We start from the raw sequence: 17,487 nt of genomic DNA on the forward strand, positions 1-17,487 counted from the left end.
TTGTTGTTTTGTTCTCCCCCGTTTCCCTCCCTTGCCTTGTCGCACTCTGAAACCCTTGTGTATGAGCGCGATAGAAATAAAATATCAATTCAATCAGGAAGTACTTCAACTCAGAAAAGGTATTTAAAATGGATACGTCTCCATGTGGTTAAGTACCCATTCCTTATACATTCGGTTATTTGCACTTTCAGTATGCCAAAAAAAGCCTACAGGCATCAGGGTGCAGGGGTGGTAGGGTGATGCAAGGGGGGGGAGAACAGGGTCCCTCCCGGGAGAAGCCACCAGGACCTGGAAGACAAACCCCTTCTTTCCGTTCAGGGGGGGAGGGAGTGAGTAAGAGGCTGGAGGCACAACGGGAAGCAGTAACCTGCCAATTCAGGTAAGACTGCTGGCCACGCAGCAATCTCGCTAGCGCAAATTTCCCACCAGTCGGGGGCAGACTAGTGCAGTGTGCAGGCAAATGGTTAGAGTTTACCAAAGATGCATGGGTGCTGCAAGGTTTTTGCTTAGAGTTTTATTGGAGCCCATGCAAGCTGGGTTGACCGGGCCATGTCGTTTGCAGGTCAAGATGAGTGCCTGCTAGGGGAAGAGATCGCGCAACGGCATCGCAAGGGGGAAGATTGCACCACCAGAGGTTGGCCCAAGCTCATTTGGGAGCAATAGGTTTCTGGTGAAGTGCTAAGCTGTGCCCGGTGACTTTGAGGGACCTCAATGCTTTCCTAGTATATCACCACTTCAAGACGGAAGGCCTCCATCTACTGCGAGACATCCTTCAGAATGAAGATTGCCTCGCAAGGATAGATCTGAAGGATCTATACCTCAGGGTGCCCATCGCGCAACAGTTACAATGCTTTCTGCAGTTACTCTAGCGCAGCCAAAAGGTGGGAATTCACCCATCCCTGTTCTGGCTGTCCTCTACACCTTGGTGCTTTACCAAGATAATGAGGCCAGTTGTGTCAAGAACAGGTTATCAGGCTCATTATCTGCCTGATGGGTCAGGACAGGCATCTATTGCAGGAACAGGTGGTGTACAGTGTGGCTTCTACAGGAGCTAGGATTCCTCATCAACTGGGACAAGTCGGAGGTAGAACCACCTCAGAATTTCTGGGCTTTATGGTGGACTCCACTTTTGGGACCCTCAGACTGCCCCTGGTGAAAGTCAACGCAATCAGGAAATAAATGTATTCAGGTCAAAGGATAGAGTCTTGCTCAGGGAACTGGCAAGGCTGGTAGCGTGTCTCACGTCGTCCATTCAAGCAATTTTTTCCCGGTCCTCTCCACTACGGAGCATTGCAACGCCTTATAATTCAACAACTCCGGAAGAGTCTCTCGTACGAGCATAGAGTTCCGCTTTCCCCGGAAGCCAGGACTGAGTTGTCCTGGTGGTATCACCATAAGGAGGCGTGGAATGGGAAAGCAATTTTCGGATCCGCCCCGGACCATAGTAGAATCTGATGCCAGCCGCTGGGGAGCACGTTGTGGGGAGAGGACGACTGTTAGGAAAGGAGCTCAGTCTACAGATCAATTGCCTGTAGCGTCTAGCAGGCTCCTTCGCAGAGAAGTGATGGATGCAGGAAAGGGCACACTTGCGTGATGCTCAAGATGGACAACGTGACAGCAGATCATGTACCATGTCTACAGAACGAAGTAGCCGATTTGGAACTTTAGGTACCGCCGGGATGCAAGCAGTTGGCAGCTGGACCCCGGGACTGTTCCTCGAGATCATGGCCCAGCGAGGGCCTTGTCAGAAGGACTTATTCGCCTACAGGCTCAACAGGCAACTTCAGAGGTTTTATAGTTGGAAGCCGGATGTGCCAAGGACAGATGCCTTCCTTCAGGCTTGGTGACTCGGCAGGGAGTATGCATTCCCACCATTCGCATTGATAGCGCAGATGCTAGCCCAAGCGAGGAGGCAGAAATCACAACTAGTGCTCGTCACTCCCAATTGGAAGGGGCAAGTGTGGTTTCAGGGTCTGTTACAGCTCTCGTGCCATCCTCCTATCTCACTCCGAGACTTCACAATCTTGGGGGACCCAGAAGGCAAGACACCCCTCCGCTAGTGCTGGCACAGCCTGAACTTAATAACCTGGATGATTTCCACAGAGTACAGTCCCTGTCAGGCATTTTGGGCGTAGCTGAACAATTCAATTCATTCAGGAATCCTGGGCGCCGGGATAATGAAGGCACACAAGGTTGCCTGTGGAAGATGACCTTGCCGGTGTCTGGCTTGGTACATCCATACCGCTAGAGCAAAAGGTATTTATATAGTGCACCGTCACCAACGGAGTTGGTCTCCAAGCACTCAGGTGAATCTGGAAAGAAAGGTGGGCGGGGTGGGTTAGTGGGTCAAGAGGGCGTAGGAAAGTGAGAGATGGCGTACTGTTGGCAACTTTAGTTCGGTTTTCACCGTGCGCGGAGCTTGGGTGTGCAAATATGATCGAAGTGGGTCCTTGCGTGCTGTCTTTGCGATCTATGTGTTGGTTGTTGGTGTGGTGAAGTCTGTGCAGTTTGCTGTGAGAGCGGTGGTTGTGTTGGTTGTGTGTGAATTAAGTAAGCAGAAATTAGAGGTTTTGTTGGCGAGTTATATGTCTCAATCCCTGTAGATTAGTTCATCAGGTAGTCATAGTGGGTTGGTATATTCGCTCTCGGTTTAATGATTGTCTAGTTTCTGTGGTGATACTGTGGCTATTTCAGCAGATAAAATGGCATAGTACCCTAGGTTAGGTGAGCATTGTCCCTAGACCGATAGTGGGGTTTTATCATCATTACCCAGCTTCTTTCTATTCATTTACTGTCGGTAGTTCATTGGGTAGTATAAACTTCTCTTCCCTTTTCGGACTGTCTAGTTTGAGCCGGGGAAAAGTTTAGCCCCCAGCTAGGCTGTTGAGCTTGGTGAACCCAGGGTGCAGGCATGGGTCCTGCTTAGGTGGTGGAGTTCTATTATCACTCCCCGTTCTTTCCTATGCATTACTGTCTATGTTCCATTGCTGCCTGTGCCCCTGAAGTTTCCATTGCTGGGTGATACCTTGCTCTCCCTTCAGATTGAAAGATGGGTGTTCTAGTTACAATTGGTGAGGATTGTTTTAATTGATAAGTAGTTATGTTACATATCCATATGTTCTTATTGATAAGGGTTGATGATTTAGGGAGTCAGGGTAGGTTTTCCTCTCGGGCTAGTTACTCAGTGTATGTCCTTTTGGGCATTCTATCTAGTTATGGGGTGAAGAGCCAGGATTTGAGGAGTTTGCTGAATTGTAGGTGATCTCTTGTGTTCCGTATGTTCTTTGGTAGTTCCTTCCAGGTTTTTGGGGCAAGGTGAGAAAAGAAGGATCCTCAGAGTTCTCTTGTATGATTTGGGTTCCAAACGGATGTCGCTGCTGGATCTAAGCAGGCTTGCAGTGTGGTGGACGTTTAGTATTCTTCTGATGAACTCTGCACCTTGGTCGTGGATTGCTCTGTGCGTAATGCACATTGATTTGAACTTGATTCGCTTTTTGATGGGTAGCCAGTGTAATGTTTTCAGCGCTGGTGTGATGTGTTTTCTTCGAGGTTATTTAAGGAGCAGTCTGGCCACTGCATTTTGTATGCGCTGGAGTTCATTTAGGTGTCGCTCAGGGAGGCCTAGATATAGGCTGTTGGCATAGTCTAGTCTGGACATGAGGGCGATGACGGCAGTTGTTTGGTTGGCGAATGAGAGGAATAGTAGGATTCTTTTAACCGATGGAGAAAGAAGGATATCTTGATTAGGGCGTTTACTTGTGGTTCTAGAGTGAGTTCATAGGACTCCCAGGTTTTTTATAGTTGATGATGGGGCTGGAGTTTCACCAAGTTCAGATGTAGTGCGTGTGTTGAATTTCTTGGCCCGGGCTGTGTAGGGGAGGACTGGTCCAGGAGACCCTCGCCTGCGCTTTCTCCCCAGGTGAGGGCTATGGCTTTTTTGGGCGTCCCCTCATGCCACCCGGGCCCAGGTGGTGGAGGGTTCACCCACTGGAGACATTGCCCGCACGTATTGATTGCCCACATGTAGTAAAATTTAGCTAGGCCCAGAAACATTTTTGTCTGGTAAAGATGATGTGAGCTCAGCGCACTGTAGCGCGGCCCCCACCTTTGGAGGGTTTCAGTCATCCTTGTTGCCGCAGCACCCTGGCAGATCCGCTGCGAGCACGTTCCCACGAACAAGACGGACATGAGCTAGCGCAATACGCTAACATTGTAACAGTTCACCTCCCGCAGTGTATCATCGCTCCCAGCATGACCCGGCCAGCAGGCCTGGGCAATGAAAAGAACAGTAAAATGGTCATCAGATGGCAGACAGTCTTTATATATTAATGTCAAGACTACTCGCAAAGTATGCTTTCTTCCACCAAATCCCTTATATTACAAAAGCCTGTAAAATGTATAAAATATAAGAAAGCACGCTTCCATGATATAAGCAATGGCGAGCCCACACCATTGCAGTTGGGTGCTAATAATAAAGGAACGCACCAGGAATCTATTTGTTACGTGTATCACTGGGAAACTTACACCCCATGGGCTCGCGCCATAACTGAACTAATGCTGCTAGAGGACACAAGAAAGACAAATGTAACCATACAGAGGGCCCATGTGAAGGAGGCACGAGAAGGCGCATGTCATGTGTGCATATCCAGGTCCCATATGTGCCACCACCGTCACGAATAGTGGCGGGGTACTTTCTATGTTCTCCACCAATCCTAATTCTACCTCACTTACTGCAAATATATATATATATATATATATATATATATATATATATATATATATATATATATATATATATATATATATATATATATATATATATATATATATATATATATATATATGCATATAACTAAAATACTGTACTTGCTAAAACATATTGTATGAATAAGGTGCTCAGACTGGGTATAATCGAGACACATCCAGCAAAGCTTAAATGCATGTTTTGTATTGCTTACAATAAGTATTATAGAGTGTTCAAATGTTCGTGATGTTTTTACCTAAATCGGCAACACACGAGGGAGATACCTTTGTGAAATACGTGCAAGGCCATTCCCCCTCCCACCCTGCGAAGGCTGCCAAGGCATGAGAGCAGAGACCGCGCCGCGCTGCTTTACCTCCCCCAACCAGACTGGAGCCGCTTCAAAGATTTGTAACCCCCTCTGTAGCACCCAAGGCCGCCACCTGCATTATTTACAGCACAGCAGTAAACCTCTGCCTGAACACACGCGCCCCCTCGTAAACCTCACAACCCACCGGACCATCTCAGACTTATGGCCCTGTGCAATCAGGACACCCAACACTTTGACAACACACAGCGGAACATCCATAACAACTTCAAACAAGGCAGAAAGACCCGTCCCAGGCCCTGAAGCTTAGCCCCTCGACCTATGGCCCCGGTCAACAGGACACTGGTAACCATGTCCTGACGTATTACCTCCAGACCCCTCACAAGGTGCATTCCTCCTGTGTTGCATTAACCTGTAGTATAACCTATTGGAAGATTTACTAAAGAAGATAATATTGAAATGACTGAATGACTGCGGTGTGCATGGCCTAGGGCAAATAAGTCAGGAAAAGACATTAATCTCCGACACCGGCCACGATGGCACAACAACACCGCCCGGATGAACTCTGCCACCCTGCCAGGCCCAGCCCAACCCACGAGGCTGACCAGTGACGTCTTCCAGCCAAAGCCAACCACATCGCAGCAGCACCTATAGTTAGTCGTCGCCACCCAATCCCCTTGAACTTGTGCCCCCTATAGTGTGTAGGTTCTTATGACGTTTTTTGTAAATATATACGCCTGTCTTTGCTATTGTCGGACAGAGCGCTCTCGGAGTTTGCAGAGTTCTTTGCATGCCCTATTCTGATTGATAAAATCCCATTTACGCTCACCCGCACTCTGTCTTGGCCTTATTCCCATTTTGGGAGAGTCCTTCATTGTCTCTCATTGCGGGGAGGATCGTGCTGTTTGGGGACGCTTGCTTTCAGCTGTCAGCGAAAGGCAAAGATGTGGGACGTAGACAAGAGTTCTTAGACTTTAAGACCTGGCCAACTAACAAAGATTTATTGCGCAAAGCGCTGTCGGACAAACTTGCAACTTTGTTCTGCCTCCTTTCATGCAAAAGGAAGTCAGACATTACAGCTTTGAAGATCGACAATAAGTATCTCACTTTCGGAAGGGACCCTTTACATCACCAGGAGAACAAAAACGAATATCAAAGCTGTGACGGATGCAGCTTTCCTAGACCAACCGAAGCGGTGTCCGGTTAAGTGTATGGTATACACAAAGCTATGACGGCCCATTTCAGGTTGCAGAATCAATCCTGCCTACAGTTAACGTTACGGAAATCTTTCAAGGCTATTTCCGCAGTGACTCTCACAAGGTGGGTGCACTGGAGCATGCATCGATGTTCTGGCTTACGGATCCCACTCAACACAAGAGGCCATGGCTTCCAAAGCTCTGAAAGTAGGAGTGCACCTGGAAGATATCATGAAGGCTGCCGACTGGTCCAACAAGTCAGTCTGTAAGACCTTGTACTTCAGGCCAACTGAACAAGCGTCGACCTTGGTGGTAAGTAAGCTTCAAACTAGCATGATCCACCGGTCTTAGAATTCAGGTTTTCCCGACTACCGTAACAGAAAGTCATAACTCTTAAACACAGAGGCGAATGATTATTCCACCCAAGCAACCGCTTAGAGTGCGCATGGGAGCAGTACGAGTGGTGTAGCACGACAGACCGTGTATCGCCATTGCTTGCCTAGGGCTTAGCATCCAGGCAAAGTCATATGTTCTGGTTTTCTTTGCAGGCGCAGAGGCTAAGCCAGCGGCTACATGAGGTAGCAGGATGAGTTGCAGGTTATGAAGCATTTACTGGTTGGGACGCCAGTTTAAGTTGGTGAAAGCAAAAGAAAGACAAATAGAGTTACCAGTCAGGAGTGGTACACCTCCAGAGGGACTGGGATTGGATGGCAGGGTCACACGGTCTTTTCTCACCATACTAAGTTCAAACTACATGAGGATTGGTGTTTTCCTGTCCAATTTAGTATTTCCTTGTATTGTGTTTTGAATGAAGCTGCTTGAGAAGTAATGTGTACAGTTGAGCACAATCCTTCGCCTCAGTTTCTAATGAAATTATGATTCTGTTACAATAGTAGGGAAAACTGAATTTTCTCTGGTTGTGTGGAAAGCATTTGTGAATATAATACAGACCGGGAAGTCAGCAAACCAGCGTATAAGGAACATCTATGGATCTTCAATCTCAAAACTATTGAACAGTTTAAAGAATGAGAATTCCATGCTGAACATCTTGTTTTCACAGTTGTACCTCGTTTTTGTGATCTGCTTTTTAATTTGCAATTCCATTTTCATTGTTTCAAGCCAGGTTGCCAATTCGACACCGGCTGGCTGTTTGTCCTCTTTTCCCCCCCCCTTAATTCAGTATCATGGTTAGAGCACTGTTCACCAGGATAAGATTCCTTTTTTATTGCCCTGAGATTTTGAGCCCACATAGCATACTTTGTTAGTACCAAGATGTGCACTATATTGACTTTAGGGGAGCTGTGGGATTGTTCCTCTTATTTCGATTGTTAGCCACGCCCAATCCCATGTCTAATTATTCAGTGGTTTGCTGCCCAGAGGCCGGTGGCACTAGCATGAATATAGGTACTTTAAGTCCGCTGCACATTTAACACGCATGAATGTGCTGATTCTCCATCATTCAGGCTAACGCAGACTAGTAGCATGTTTCAGGGACCATTTTCTCATCTTTTAAGTTAACCTTCAGAGTTCATTTCTTTTCCAATATCTTTGGCTTGAGCTTTATGAAGTTTTGATCATTTGCAATATTTCTTAGGCTCAGGCATTACTGTTGGCCGTCATCCAACACATTCCACATCCGTGATCCTTTGTGTATGCAAGTCATTTTCTATACTTTCTACAGTGCTCACATAGTGTGACGTTACAGTGAAATCTTGTCCTGTTTGGGGTTGTTTTTTTTCCCCCACCCTCCCTGTACCATTTACTGGTTGCAGAGTTACTCTGTTTCCGCCTAATACCATTGTGTGGGCACACAGGCGTTAGCAGCGGGTTATGCTAGGATTCCTAAATTTGTATGATCTCTAACAGGCCACCAATTTGTTTCTGGATGTTCCCAGTTTGTATGTTTTTACTTATTTTGCTTCCTTTGTGATGGACATTGTGGAGGTGTTGGTTTATTTTGTGTATGTTTTTTATTAGGTAGCTTTTGTTCCCCGTATGTAGACGTTGATAATGTTGAAAGCGGTCGGTTTTTGGAGCAGCCTGAAGAGAGAAACACTTAATTCACCATCTCACTTACGGGCCACATGTTGTATTGTATACTTGTAATTGAATATTGGTTTCAGCTGTGCATCATTGTTTAGGAGCTTAGTGTTGCAAAATGTGTGATATTTGATTCTACAAATAGTTTTCTTTGCCACTTTACATTGTCTTTGTGTCAAACAATAATTGTGATTTATTTACATCTATCGTGTATTTTGTATAGCCATTAAAATGATTGTTAATTCTCTAGGCACTTCAGTGGATACCACCTCGATATGCCTAGTCGTTACCTTGGGCTCCTAGAGATCATTCAGTTCCTTTCACTCCTTTATCAAAGATTTTTTAAAATTTTAAAATAATGTTATTTAGATTTCCCTTAGCAAGCTTATTTCATTTTTTTACTTCCCTTCAAAATATTTCAGTTTCCGCAACTAATAGTCAGCCTGTATTATTCGCTTTTAGCTTGCAGAGGCTGGTGACTAGTGCGATTGTGTGCAAGTTTCTCATACTCGTTTTTATTAAGCATTGTTTGGGCATTACTTTAGTTTTGTGGCTGAAGAGACCAAGCCCCAGTCACAGCGGCAGAGGGAGAGGGAAGGTAGAGGAGAAAATCATGTATGGAGGAGAAGGAAAGTCTTGTTTACGGAACTTAAGAAGATCCAGCTCAAGTATGAAGGGAGCAGGGAGGCCATTCCAGAGAGGTACCAAGGAGAGGGATCTACTGCCCACTCTCACATTTGAACTGTAGAGAGGTGGAGCCAGAGGACTGAAGAACCCTGGCCAGGAGGTATTTCGGGAGGGAAAGCTGGATGTAGAGAGGTACCATGCCCCAGACAGCTTTGTGGATGATGCAAAGGGTCCTGAATTTGATCTTTCTGGCCAACGGGACCCAGTAGAGAGATTTTATGCTGGAGCAATGCAATCCCTGGGCTCAAGGCCAAGGATAAGTCTAAGATATTCATAGCTATTGAAATAGCTGTTCACGCTTCACATTGTCCATCACACATTGCACTCTGCCGAACAAGAGTTCAATTCATGGGCTAAACATCCCATTTGCAATGGGCAACTTGGATGGATACAGAATAAGACGACTATGTTCAAGACAAAGACAAGATTAAGAGCGCATACCAAGAATCATGTGATAAGCCTGGAGTGAAAGGAGCTGGAATTAGATGGGAAGTAAATAAAAGACTGGAGAATCCAGGATGAACAGAGCCCAGATGCCGATTTGGGGGATCAGTCCTTCACCAGATGATGGGAAGCATGTGTGGTCATCTGCAGAGCCTGGGTGGTCATTGGTTTATATCAACCAATCATTGACATAGTGCAAAATGGTTGCACGCCTTTATAACCGAGACTTGCTAAACTACTGACATGGGGCGAAGACAAAGGTGGCCAGTTGCAGATAGTGCCTTTTTGCAGATAGTGCCTTTGGAAAGTGCAAAGCTGTGTTTCAGAAACAATGTCACAAGAAAAGTGGGAGAAGCAGAATTGTGGTTGAATCTTTGACGTGCCAGGAATGAGCATTGGAACAGCAGTGATAATGGATCACTACTGGGCTTGTGGATCCAGAGTTTACATGAAGCTGCCCAAAGATTGGGGAGGACATAGTGAACATTCATGTTCCAGCGTTGGCGATTCCTAAAAGTGACCTGAACATTGACAAATTTCCAAAGGCAGATGATCATCCGAGGAAGAAAAGAGATGTGGAGCTGATAAAATCGGAAGAGAACTAGTTCTCAGCCAAGTTAATAGAAGCTTTTGACTGTCCCATATGAACAGACTATTCAGTCAGACCTCAGCGATTTTTACAATAATCTTCAAGACCAGGATCCAGACATAAGCAAATACTAAGTGGTTACAAGTAACCAGATGGGAGTTGTTGCAGACAAGCAACACTAACAAAGGGATTTAAAGCTATCAAGGAAGAGCTAAGAGCAATACGACTGACTCTTCAGAATACATGTGTCCTGGACATGTTTACAGCCATGGATGGAGGGGTTTGTGCCAAAATTGGAGAATCATGTTGCACCTTCACTATTCTCACGATGAGGAGAATGGCACCTTGACTGAGGCCATAGAGTTGCTCATGAAGCTACACATCCAGATGGTTGACGAAGTGGAAGATGTTGCGGGTGACAGTTGGCTTGAATCACTCTTTTTGTGGGTGCCACAATGGATGGCAGATATGGTCAAGTTCCTTGGAGCCCTGATAGTAATGCTGTTGCTTGGATTCTGTGTAATCAGATTGGCTCGCACCAAGACTGCAAAAAAAGCTATAGGGATGAAGATGATTGATGCTGAATCAGGTTGGAACACCAAAGAGCTAACTGATGAATAAATCAGATTATCTAGAGGCCAGCATCCATGCACCTGAGGGAACGAAATTCCTACACCCAAAGAACCATAAGATATATGTGGAGAAATGGATCTATTGCAGTCCAAGAGGACAGTGCATGCCTATGACCTGGAACAGGGAGGAGCATGTGAAATCAGCTGGATGCCTGAAAGGAGTGATATAAATGGGTTCCAAAGAATTTCTTCAGAAAAAGAGATCTAGATGTGAAGGATGATGGGAGAGTGGTCGATGAATCACCTAGAGGGGGGCATGCAGAGAAGGAACCAAGTACCCCCACACCTCAAGCATTGCTCCCATGTTGCCTATATGTTGGGAACCAGAGTGTGAAGTATGCGCAGTGCCAGTGAAGATACCAATACCAAGGAGAGTCCAGGAAGCAAGGTTCCCATTGAGAAAACCATACACGACAATATGATGGCCATTTGACTGACATTCCGGAAGAAGTGGGAAACATGAACAAAAGGGAAGATTGGTGACGTCACATGAAGTAGGACTGACGCACCCAGAAGAGATGCAGAGACGAGAGAACAAACATTCTATAGGTGTTAAGTATCAAAGATAAGCAACATTTCAGGATCAAAATGAAGATGTTTATGCTACAAAAAAGATGAAGACATTAAGTCATCTAACGTGTACAGATGCCAAGAAACGCAAACAGACAAAGTAATCTTGAGGCTAGATATGTAGTAAATTGCGGCATGCACCATATATATGAACTATGGACGATTCCACTATGCATTTTAGCAGAGCTGGACCAGAAAAAGGAAAGCTTTCTCCAATGTGTCGCAGTAAAAAAAAAAAAGCAATGGCTTTACAGAGGTGAATCAAAGAAAGGCGGGGCTGGCTCAGCCCCAAGAAGCCAAGGCCACTCTGGGCCGGAATGATCAGACAGTAGCTACAAACATGTGCAAGAACAAACCCCTGTTCAGAGGACGGGAGTGAGAACATTGAAGACGTCAGGGGTTCATTAAAAAAATAATATTTTAAATACACCAGAGTTTTAAAACATGTCACGTGGACGAGTGAAAATTGACAATCATGACATGCTGCGCAAGGAGATTACTCCCTCTTATTCTCAGGCACAAAGAACAAACTCGGCCAATCGTCAAAGGGCTAATTGACTTGCAGACAGCAGAGTGATGATGAATAGTAGGCCAATTGGTGGGAAGCTATGGACCAACCCACCAGCACCTGGATGCCAGCCTGCGTATGTGTAAAAGTACTGACGAATGTAGGGGTGCCTACCAATTATAGAGGGCCACATAGTTAAGAGCCCTATAGTTTGTGTAACCAATGGGACATTGTGTATTTGATAACGTTCATAGTGACATCATCGTATGAGGGAAGGGCTTAGTTGCCCCACCTGATGTTAAAGACCGTATTCCTAGATGTTTCCTCTAGCCCAGTCACTTTCTCCAATACATTTTTGTAGTTTGCCAGGTAGGATTAGTTTTTACTATACAAGATGCTTTTTATGAAATTAGTTGAGTGAGAAGATTGAAAGAATTGTGGATGTTCGTTGTAACTCCCCGTTTTAGACAATTGAAAATAAAACAGCTCCCATTTGCCAACTTCCTGAGTTAGTCCGATTATTGTTTGAGTATCTTCTGCAACCCCATCCATCTCAAAGTTTTACTACCTTGTCTTAAAGGGTTGGGCTGATAAACACACCCCCCCCCCCCAGTTCAAAGCTGTGATCATGAAACTGACGAGAAGGGAAAGCATAACAATGAGGAGATAACAGTGGTTCCTGTGGATAATTACAGCTCAAAAGATGAAGCAAGCTCCTAAAATGAAGGGGAGCTGTGCACGAACAGAAAAGAGCAAAACAGCATCAGCAGGGCAGCCACGGGAAAAAGGTAAAGTGAGCAAAATCCCTGAGAGGAGATATTTAAAAAAAAAAGTAAAGTATAGAAATGTTAAGTGGGAATCTGAACAAAGAGATAAAGTTGAAATTGCTAAAGAGGGGGTGAAGCTAAGCCCCGGGTTGCACGACCTGCAGTTGGTGGACTGTGTGGTCCGACAACTGCGCTACAACCCAAGGAGACCACACCGAAAGTGTTAATTATCAGCCCAAGCTGAGAGCTTTGTGAAATATGGGAAAGGTAACCATTAAGGATTTGTAGTTTGAAAAGCTGGGAGATTTGAATGCTTTCAAGTTTGAAATTGAACTTTGTGAACCCCAGAGGGTCTAAGCTTGGACGAGGGATGCATGAGGCCCGTTGAAGGAGTGTGAAACAAAAGGGTTCAGAGTCAGAGAAAAGGAGGCCGGAGAAGGCTGCCTTTGTTGCAAGAAGAGAATGTGAACTTTGTTTGGGACATAGCTCTGCTAAACGGTGGTGAAGCCGTGTCTTGAACTTGGGGAAGGGAACTGTGGAAAAGCTCCAGTGCCACCGTGTTTTACTTGAAACACCATTCGAGATTATCCCACCCTGTGCACATTGTCATTCGAGAAGTGAGGGCAAGCATAGGTTGGACACAAATAGCCACTGTTTTAAACTGAAAGACTTGGGCTTCCCACCCACCACCGTAAAGTGAAGTATTTTTATGTCAGCGTATACTTTTGATAACATGCATGTCTCACATCTGCAAGAAGAGGTTACAAAAATGCATCTTCAGTTAAAGAATCATTCTGAAAAAAATAAATAAATGCAGAAGTCTTAAATACAGGAAATTCTAAAAACTAAAAGCGCAGCTTGATCGGTTTAAAACCCAAGTCTACAATTAGAGACCTTAAGGAGAAAGGAATTCCAAACACTAAATGGGGGAAGAAAAGCCTGGAGACGGAAGTCCTCTGGGATGCAAATCATCAAGATCAGAAGTCGGCACAATCAGAATTTTTATCCCAGGAAATCTCCGATGAGCCTTTAGAAAAAGCTAAACTCAATATTTTCCTCTAGTTAAATTCAATCCCCCCCAGACCACAAGCTAGATTCCTTAGGGTCCAGCATGAAGGTGCTTTACATTTACACACCATCCTCCCCCACCCCCCACTATTGCTGGGCCGCAAAGCGGAAAAGCAAAACAAATTAGTAGCTGCTAGAAGGCCACCTCCCAGGATCTGAAGCGCAGGCACCAAATCAGAGTCCAGTACATTCCCCTGGGCGTATGCAGCTTCATAAGGACAGGACTAGCAACTCTGCTGAAGATTGAACTCCACGGAGGACTTCTAGTGCCCGCATCCTATTCCGACCGCCCGCCCCCACAGAGACACAAAGTAGAAAGTTACCTTGGATCAGAGATTTCTCCCAGCATTTCATCAAGCTTGTCGATGAAGCCAACAAACAATGCAAGTCCTTTGACGTGTGTTCTTAGTGGATCAGACTGCGACGGCGCATAACCTTTGCCACCCAGTTCAATTGTTCTTATAAAGGACGTGGCCACCTATAGCAAGTGAAGGAGAACCAGGTTACATGAATCCCAGCTGGCACGAAATGCAGTTTACTCTAAGTACAGGCTCGAAAGAAAAAAGGTTTGCTCACCATACAACATTACATCCTAGAATTCCGAACACGCACCAAAATGGACATTGCCACCATTGCCTCTTTAGAAAACCTTCCCTCCCACTTACCACGCTCTGCCCAACGGACACAGTCACACTTCACATCTACACAAGCTCAACACCTCCTCCTTTGAAGACTTCCAAGACTCGTTCACAGTTGAGATGGATTTCTAATATCTGGCCTTGGGGACAGATGTCAGGAGGCCAACCTAGTTCTAGTGAACGGGGAACTCGGGAGTTCAGCCAAACCCAATCCAGGTAAGCATGGAGAGCAGTCAAGGATATTCTCAGAAGAGAATGAGTGGGGGGCGGGGGGGTCAGGGGTTCACAAGGAGTCCACACAGTAACATACACAAGCGGCAAGTACAACAATATTAAATTGATTATAGGCACAATGCATCAAGCGGGTAATATCACATAACACTCCAAATTAAAACGTGTACAGGCGCGCTATAAATCATATACAGTCATGTTTGGTTATAGCAATGCATACAATTCACCTAAACACCTGAAAGGGAAGGGTAGTTATGCAATGAGATAACAGTCCACAAGAACCAGACTAGAAGCATAACTGAGTACAATCCCCAAGTTGAATGGGGCCTTGAACCCAAATGCCACAAGGTTCCTTTAGGAGAGGGGACAAAGTCAGGAAGTGTTCTTGTGGTGAGAAATGTTCCAAAACACAAGGATTTTATTGGGCTCTTCAGGACACTACCACCAGACTGGGGATGGCCGGTTAAAGCGACATTTACCGCACACAGGCGACAGCCAGTTGTGAACAAAGACCAACTTCCAGAACAGGTTCCATTGATGTTGGGAAGCTGAAGCCTGGCAGGAAGGCGACTTGTAGGAGTAGCTGGCGACTACTGAAGTATCAGACAAAAGTGCTGAATGACGACACTTCAGGCGCGGTAGCCCAAGTCGAAGCAGGTCAGTCCACCATGGTCTAGGGACAATTCCCAATGGCTCCAGGCTGCAGGATAGCTAGAAGATGTTGAGACTGGTTGGTCCCATTAGTCCAAGGGGCGAAGCACTGATTAGGGCCTTCTGGGATCAGGTAGTCCAGCAGGGCTTCACCGGGACAGTTGCAAGAAAGGTCACCAGGCCTCTTCAGAAGAGGTCGCCCTAGGGTCTTGGACAAGACCCCAGCACATGCCAACATCTTCATATCACCAGAGAAGGATCCTGGACCAGAACACCATCAATCACAGTCAGGCAAGGGAGCGGTAGGGCACGGACTACGTCTATTAAACCCTACAGGAGGTGGGAGAAATACAGACTCACTCGGGGCACACGGGTTTAAGGTGGTCCATGGGTCCCTGGTCATTTTCGGCATTGGGATTGTACATTTCAGCAGTCAGCAGTTCAGCACTCTGGCTAGACAGTTCCTGGACTGGCTGGACAGCCCTCACATGAAGAAAGAACCACCATGTTGCGGAAGGCCTCGGGTGGACTCTCAAGGACACCTTCAGGCATCCAGAGATCAGCGGTGGCCCCTTGAAGAAAATGGCAGAAACAAATAAAGCTGGTCCTGCAAGGCCCCTCTGTGTGCCGTAGAGCTGCAACAACAGAGTGGGCCAGAGGGGCACTTGATAAAAGTCGAGGGTCTGTGGAGACTTGGGACAGTGACAGGATGAAGAAAGGAACCCACGACAAAGCTGGTAAGCCCACAGGATGGTTCCCGGATACTACCAAAGACCTCCAAAGTCAGGATCCTCAAGCAGGGGTTGGGATCAATTGTTCCCACCAGTCCAGGGGTCACAGCACCAATGAAGGCCCTCTGGAGATCAGCAAAGGAGCGGGGCTTAGCCAGGAAGGTTGGAGAACACCACGCTGCATGGTTTCGAACAAGTTCCAGGTCTTCTCTCTTCAAAAGGGGGGGGGGCGCGCGGGGAGTCCTGACTCCAACAACAAATCTGTTGAATGGCTGCAAAAGTCCTCTAATGGTAAAGGGTCTGCACCAATTGAAATGGCACTAAAACTCCAAAACTGGACGAGACAATTGAAATAAACTACCATCTGTTGCCTATGTGCTTTGAAACACTTGCTTTGTGTATAGGCGCTATACAAACTTCCATACCATACAGGGCTCGAGTTTAAGCAGCTGGTAAAAGCAGCTTCTGGTTATCCAGCAATAACTGGTGACCAGGCCCAATCACTGGGGGAACGAGGAGCTAGTACACTTGTGAACGGCAATATAAATAATTTCATTAACCTCCACATAAGATACAAAAAATATATAATGTGGTCCATTTAGGACCCCTGATGCCTTAAATATCAGAGGAGTCCTAATGTCTATTTATAGATTGCCCCAACAGGGTGCAAAATGTGCACTCGCCAATGGCTAGTGATATTGGACTCTGGGCGAGTAGGAAATGGTGTGGTGTGTGCAAGTTTAGAATGGAGTTGGCAAGTGACTTCATGCTGGCTAGTGGCTTGCAACTTTACATGTGTGCCCCCCCCCCCCCCATGTGCCAAACACACAAAGCTAAATTCATAAAGGTGAATTTAGCTCAGCATCAGTTGGCCTAGGGAGCCAAAAGTAGCTCCTGGAAGCTGTTTCAAGCCAATCAGGCTCTTCTAGGCTACAAGCTAGAGCTAAATAACTCCCAGCTCGGCCCAATTTCAAATTATCAAAACGGTGGGTTGGTTTGGGGTGGGGTGGTCCATAGAGTTCTAAGATGGAATGCTGCAAAAAGAAAACCTTTTAATGAAGTGGGAAGGGGCGCCTGGGCAGTCTTTACCAGACCCCAAAAAGCAGCCAAGATTCCAGCATTTAGGAAAAACTAAAAAGACCCGCCCCCACGCCCCCAGCCAAAAAATAAAATAAACCACACCCTTGTTGAAAGGGAATAACTTTGAATTGAGAAAACTGGAGAAAAGGAACTTGCCGGGTGCCCTTTATTTCCAGTTTGCAACATAGGAGTCTGGGAAGGGCAACACCAACAGCTCCTTTTGACCCCAGTCCAAAGTGGTGCCTTGCAAACATTCAAGAGGCCTTCAGATGGTAAAGGTTTTAAATAAGGATATAAAGAAAAACAAAGAAGTTTAAACCATTTCAAACCAAATGGGTCATTCATAGTTTCCATGTACACTGGGTACTAGCTTCCTGTTCTGTAGGGTGGGGGGTGGCGCTCCCGCGTGCTGGGGGATTCTCAATACCTCGAGCTTCTTTTGATGCTTGCATAGTAAACCTTCCTTTCACTTCCTGATCAGGGACCCAATACCCCTAAAAGGCATTGGGGCACAATGGAGTAAGCACTACAGAAACCTGCCAAAGAGGCAGTTACATTTTCTACTAAATTTGACAAACATTGAATA

The 17,487-nt window shown here is 46.0% G+C and overlaps 1 protein-coding gene across 2 annotated transcripts in view; it reads right to left on the minus strand.

Moving 5' to 3' along the window:
* Positions 1-17,487, minus strand: part of PARPBP (PARP1 binding protein) — a 75,600-nt gene that overhangs the window by 30,195 nt on the left and 27,918 nt on the right. For both annotated transcript variants that reach the window (XM_069629929.1, XM_069629930.1), the window contains one exon: positions 13,894-14,048. In XM_069629929.1, the coding sequence (XP_069486030.1) occupies positions 13,894-14,048 (155 nt within the window). The remainder of the gene's footprint in view (positions 1-13,893; positions 14,049-17,487) is intronic.

Source organism: Ambystoma mexicanum, chromosome 12, assembly GCF_040938575.1.
Source record: "Ambystoma mexicanum isolate Mex_15411 chromosome 12, UKY_AmexF1_1, whole genome shotgun sequence".
Classification (NCBI taxonomy): Eukaryota; Metazoa; Chordata; class Amphibia; order Caudata; family Ambystomatidae; genus Ambystoma; species Ambystoma mexicanum.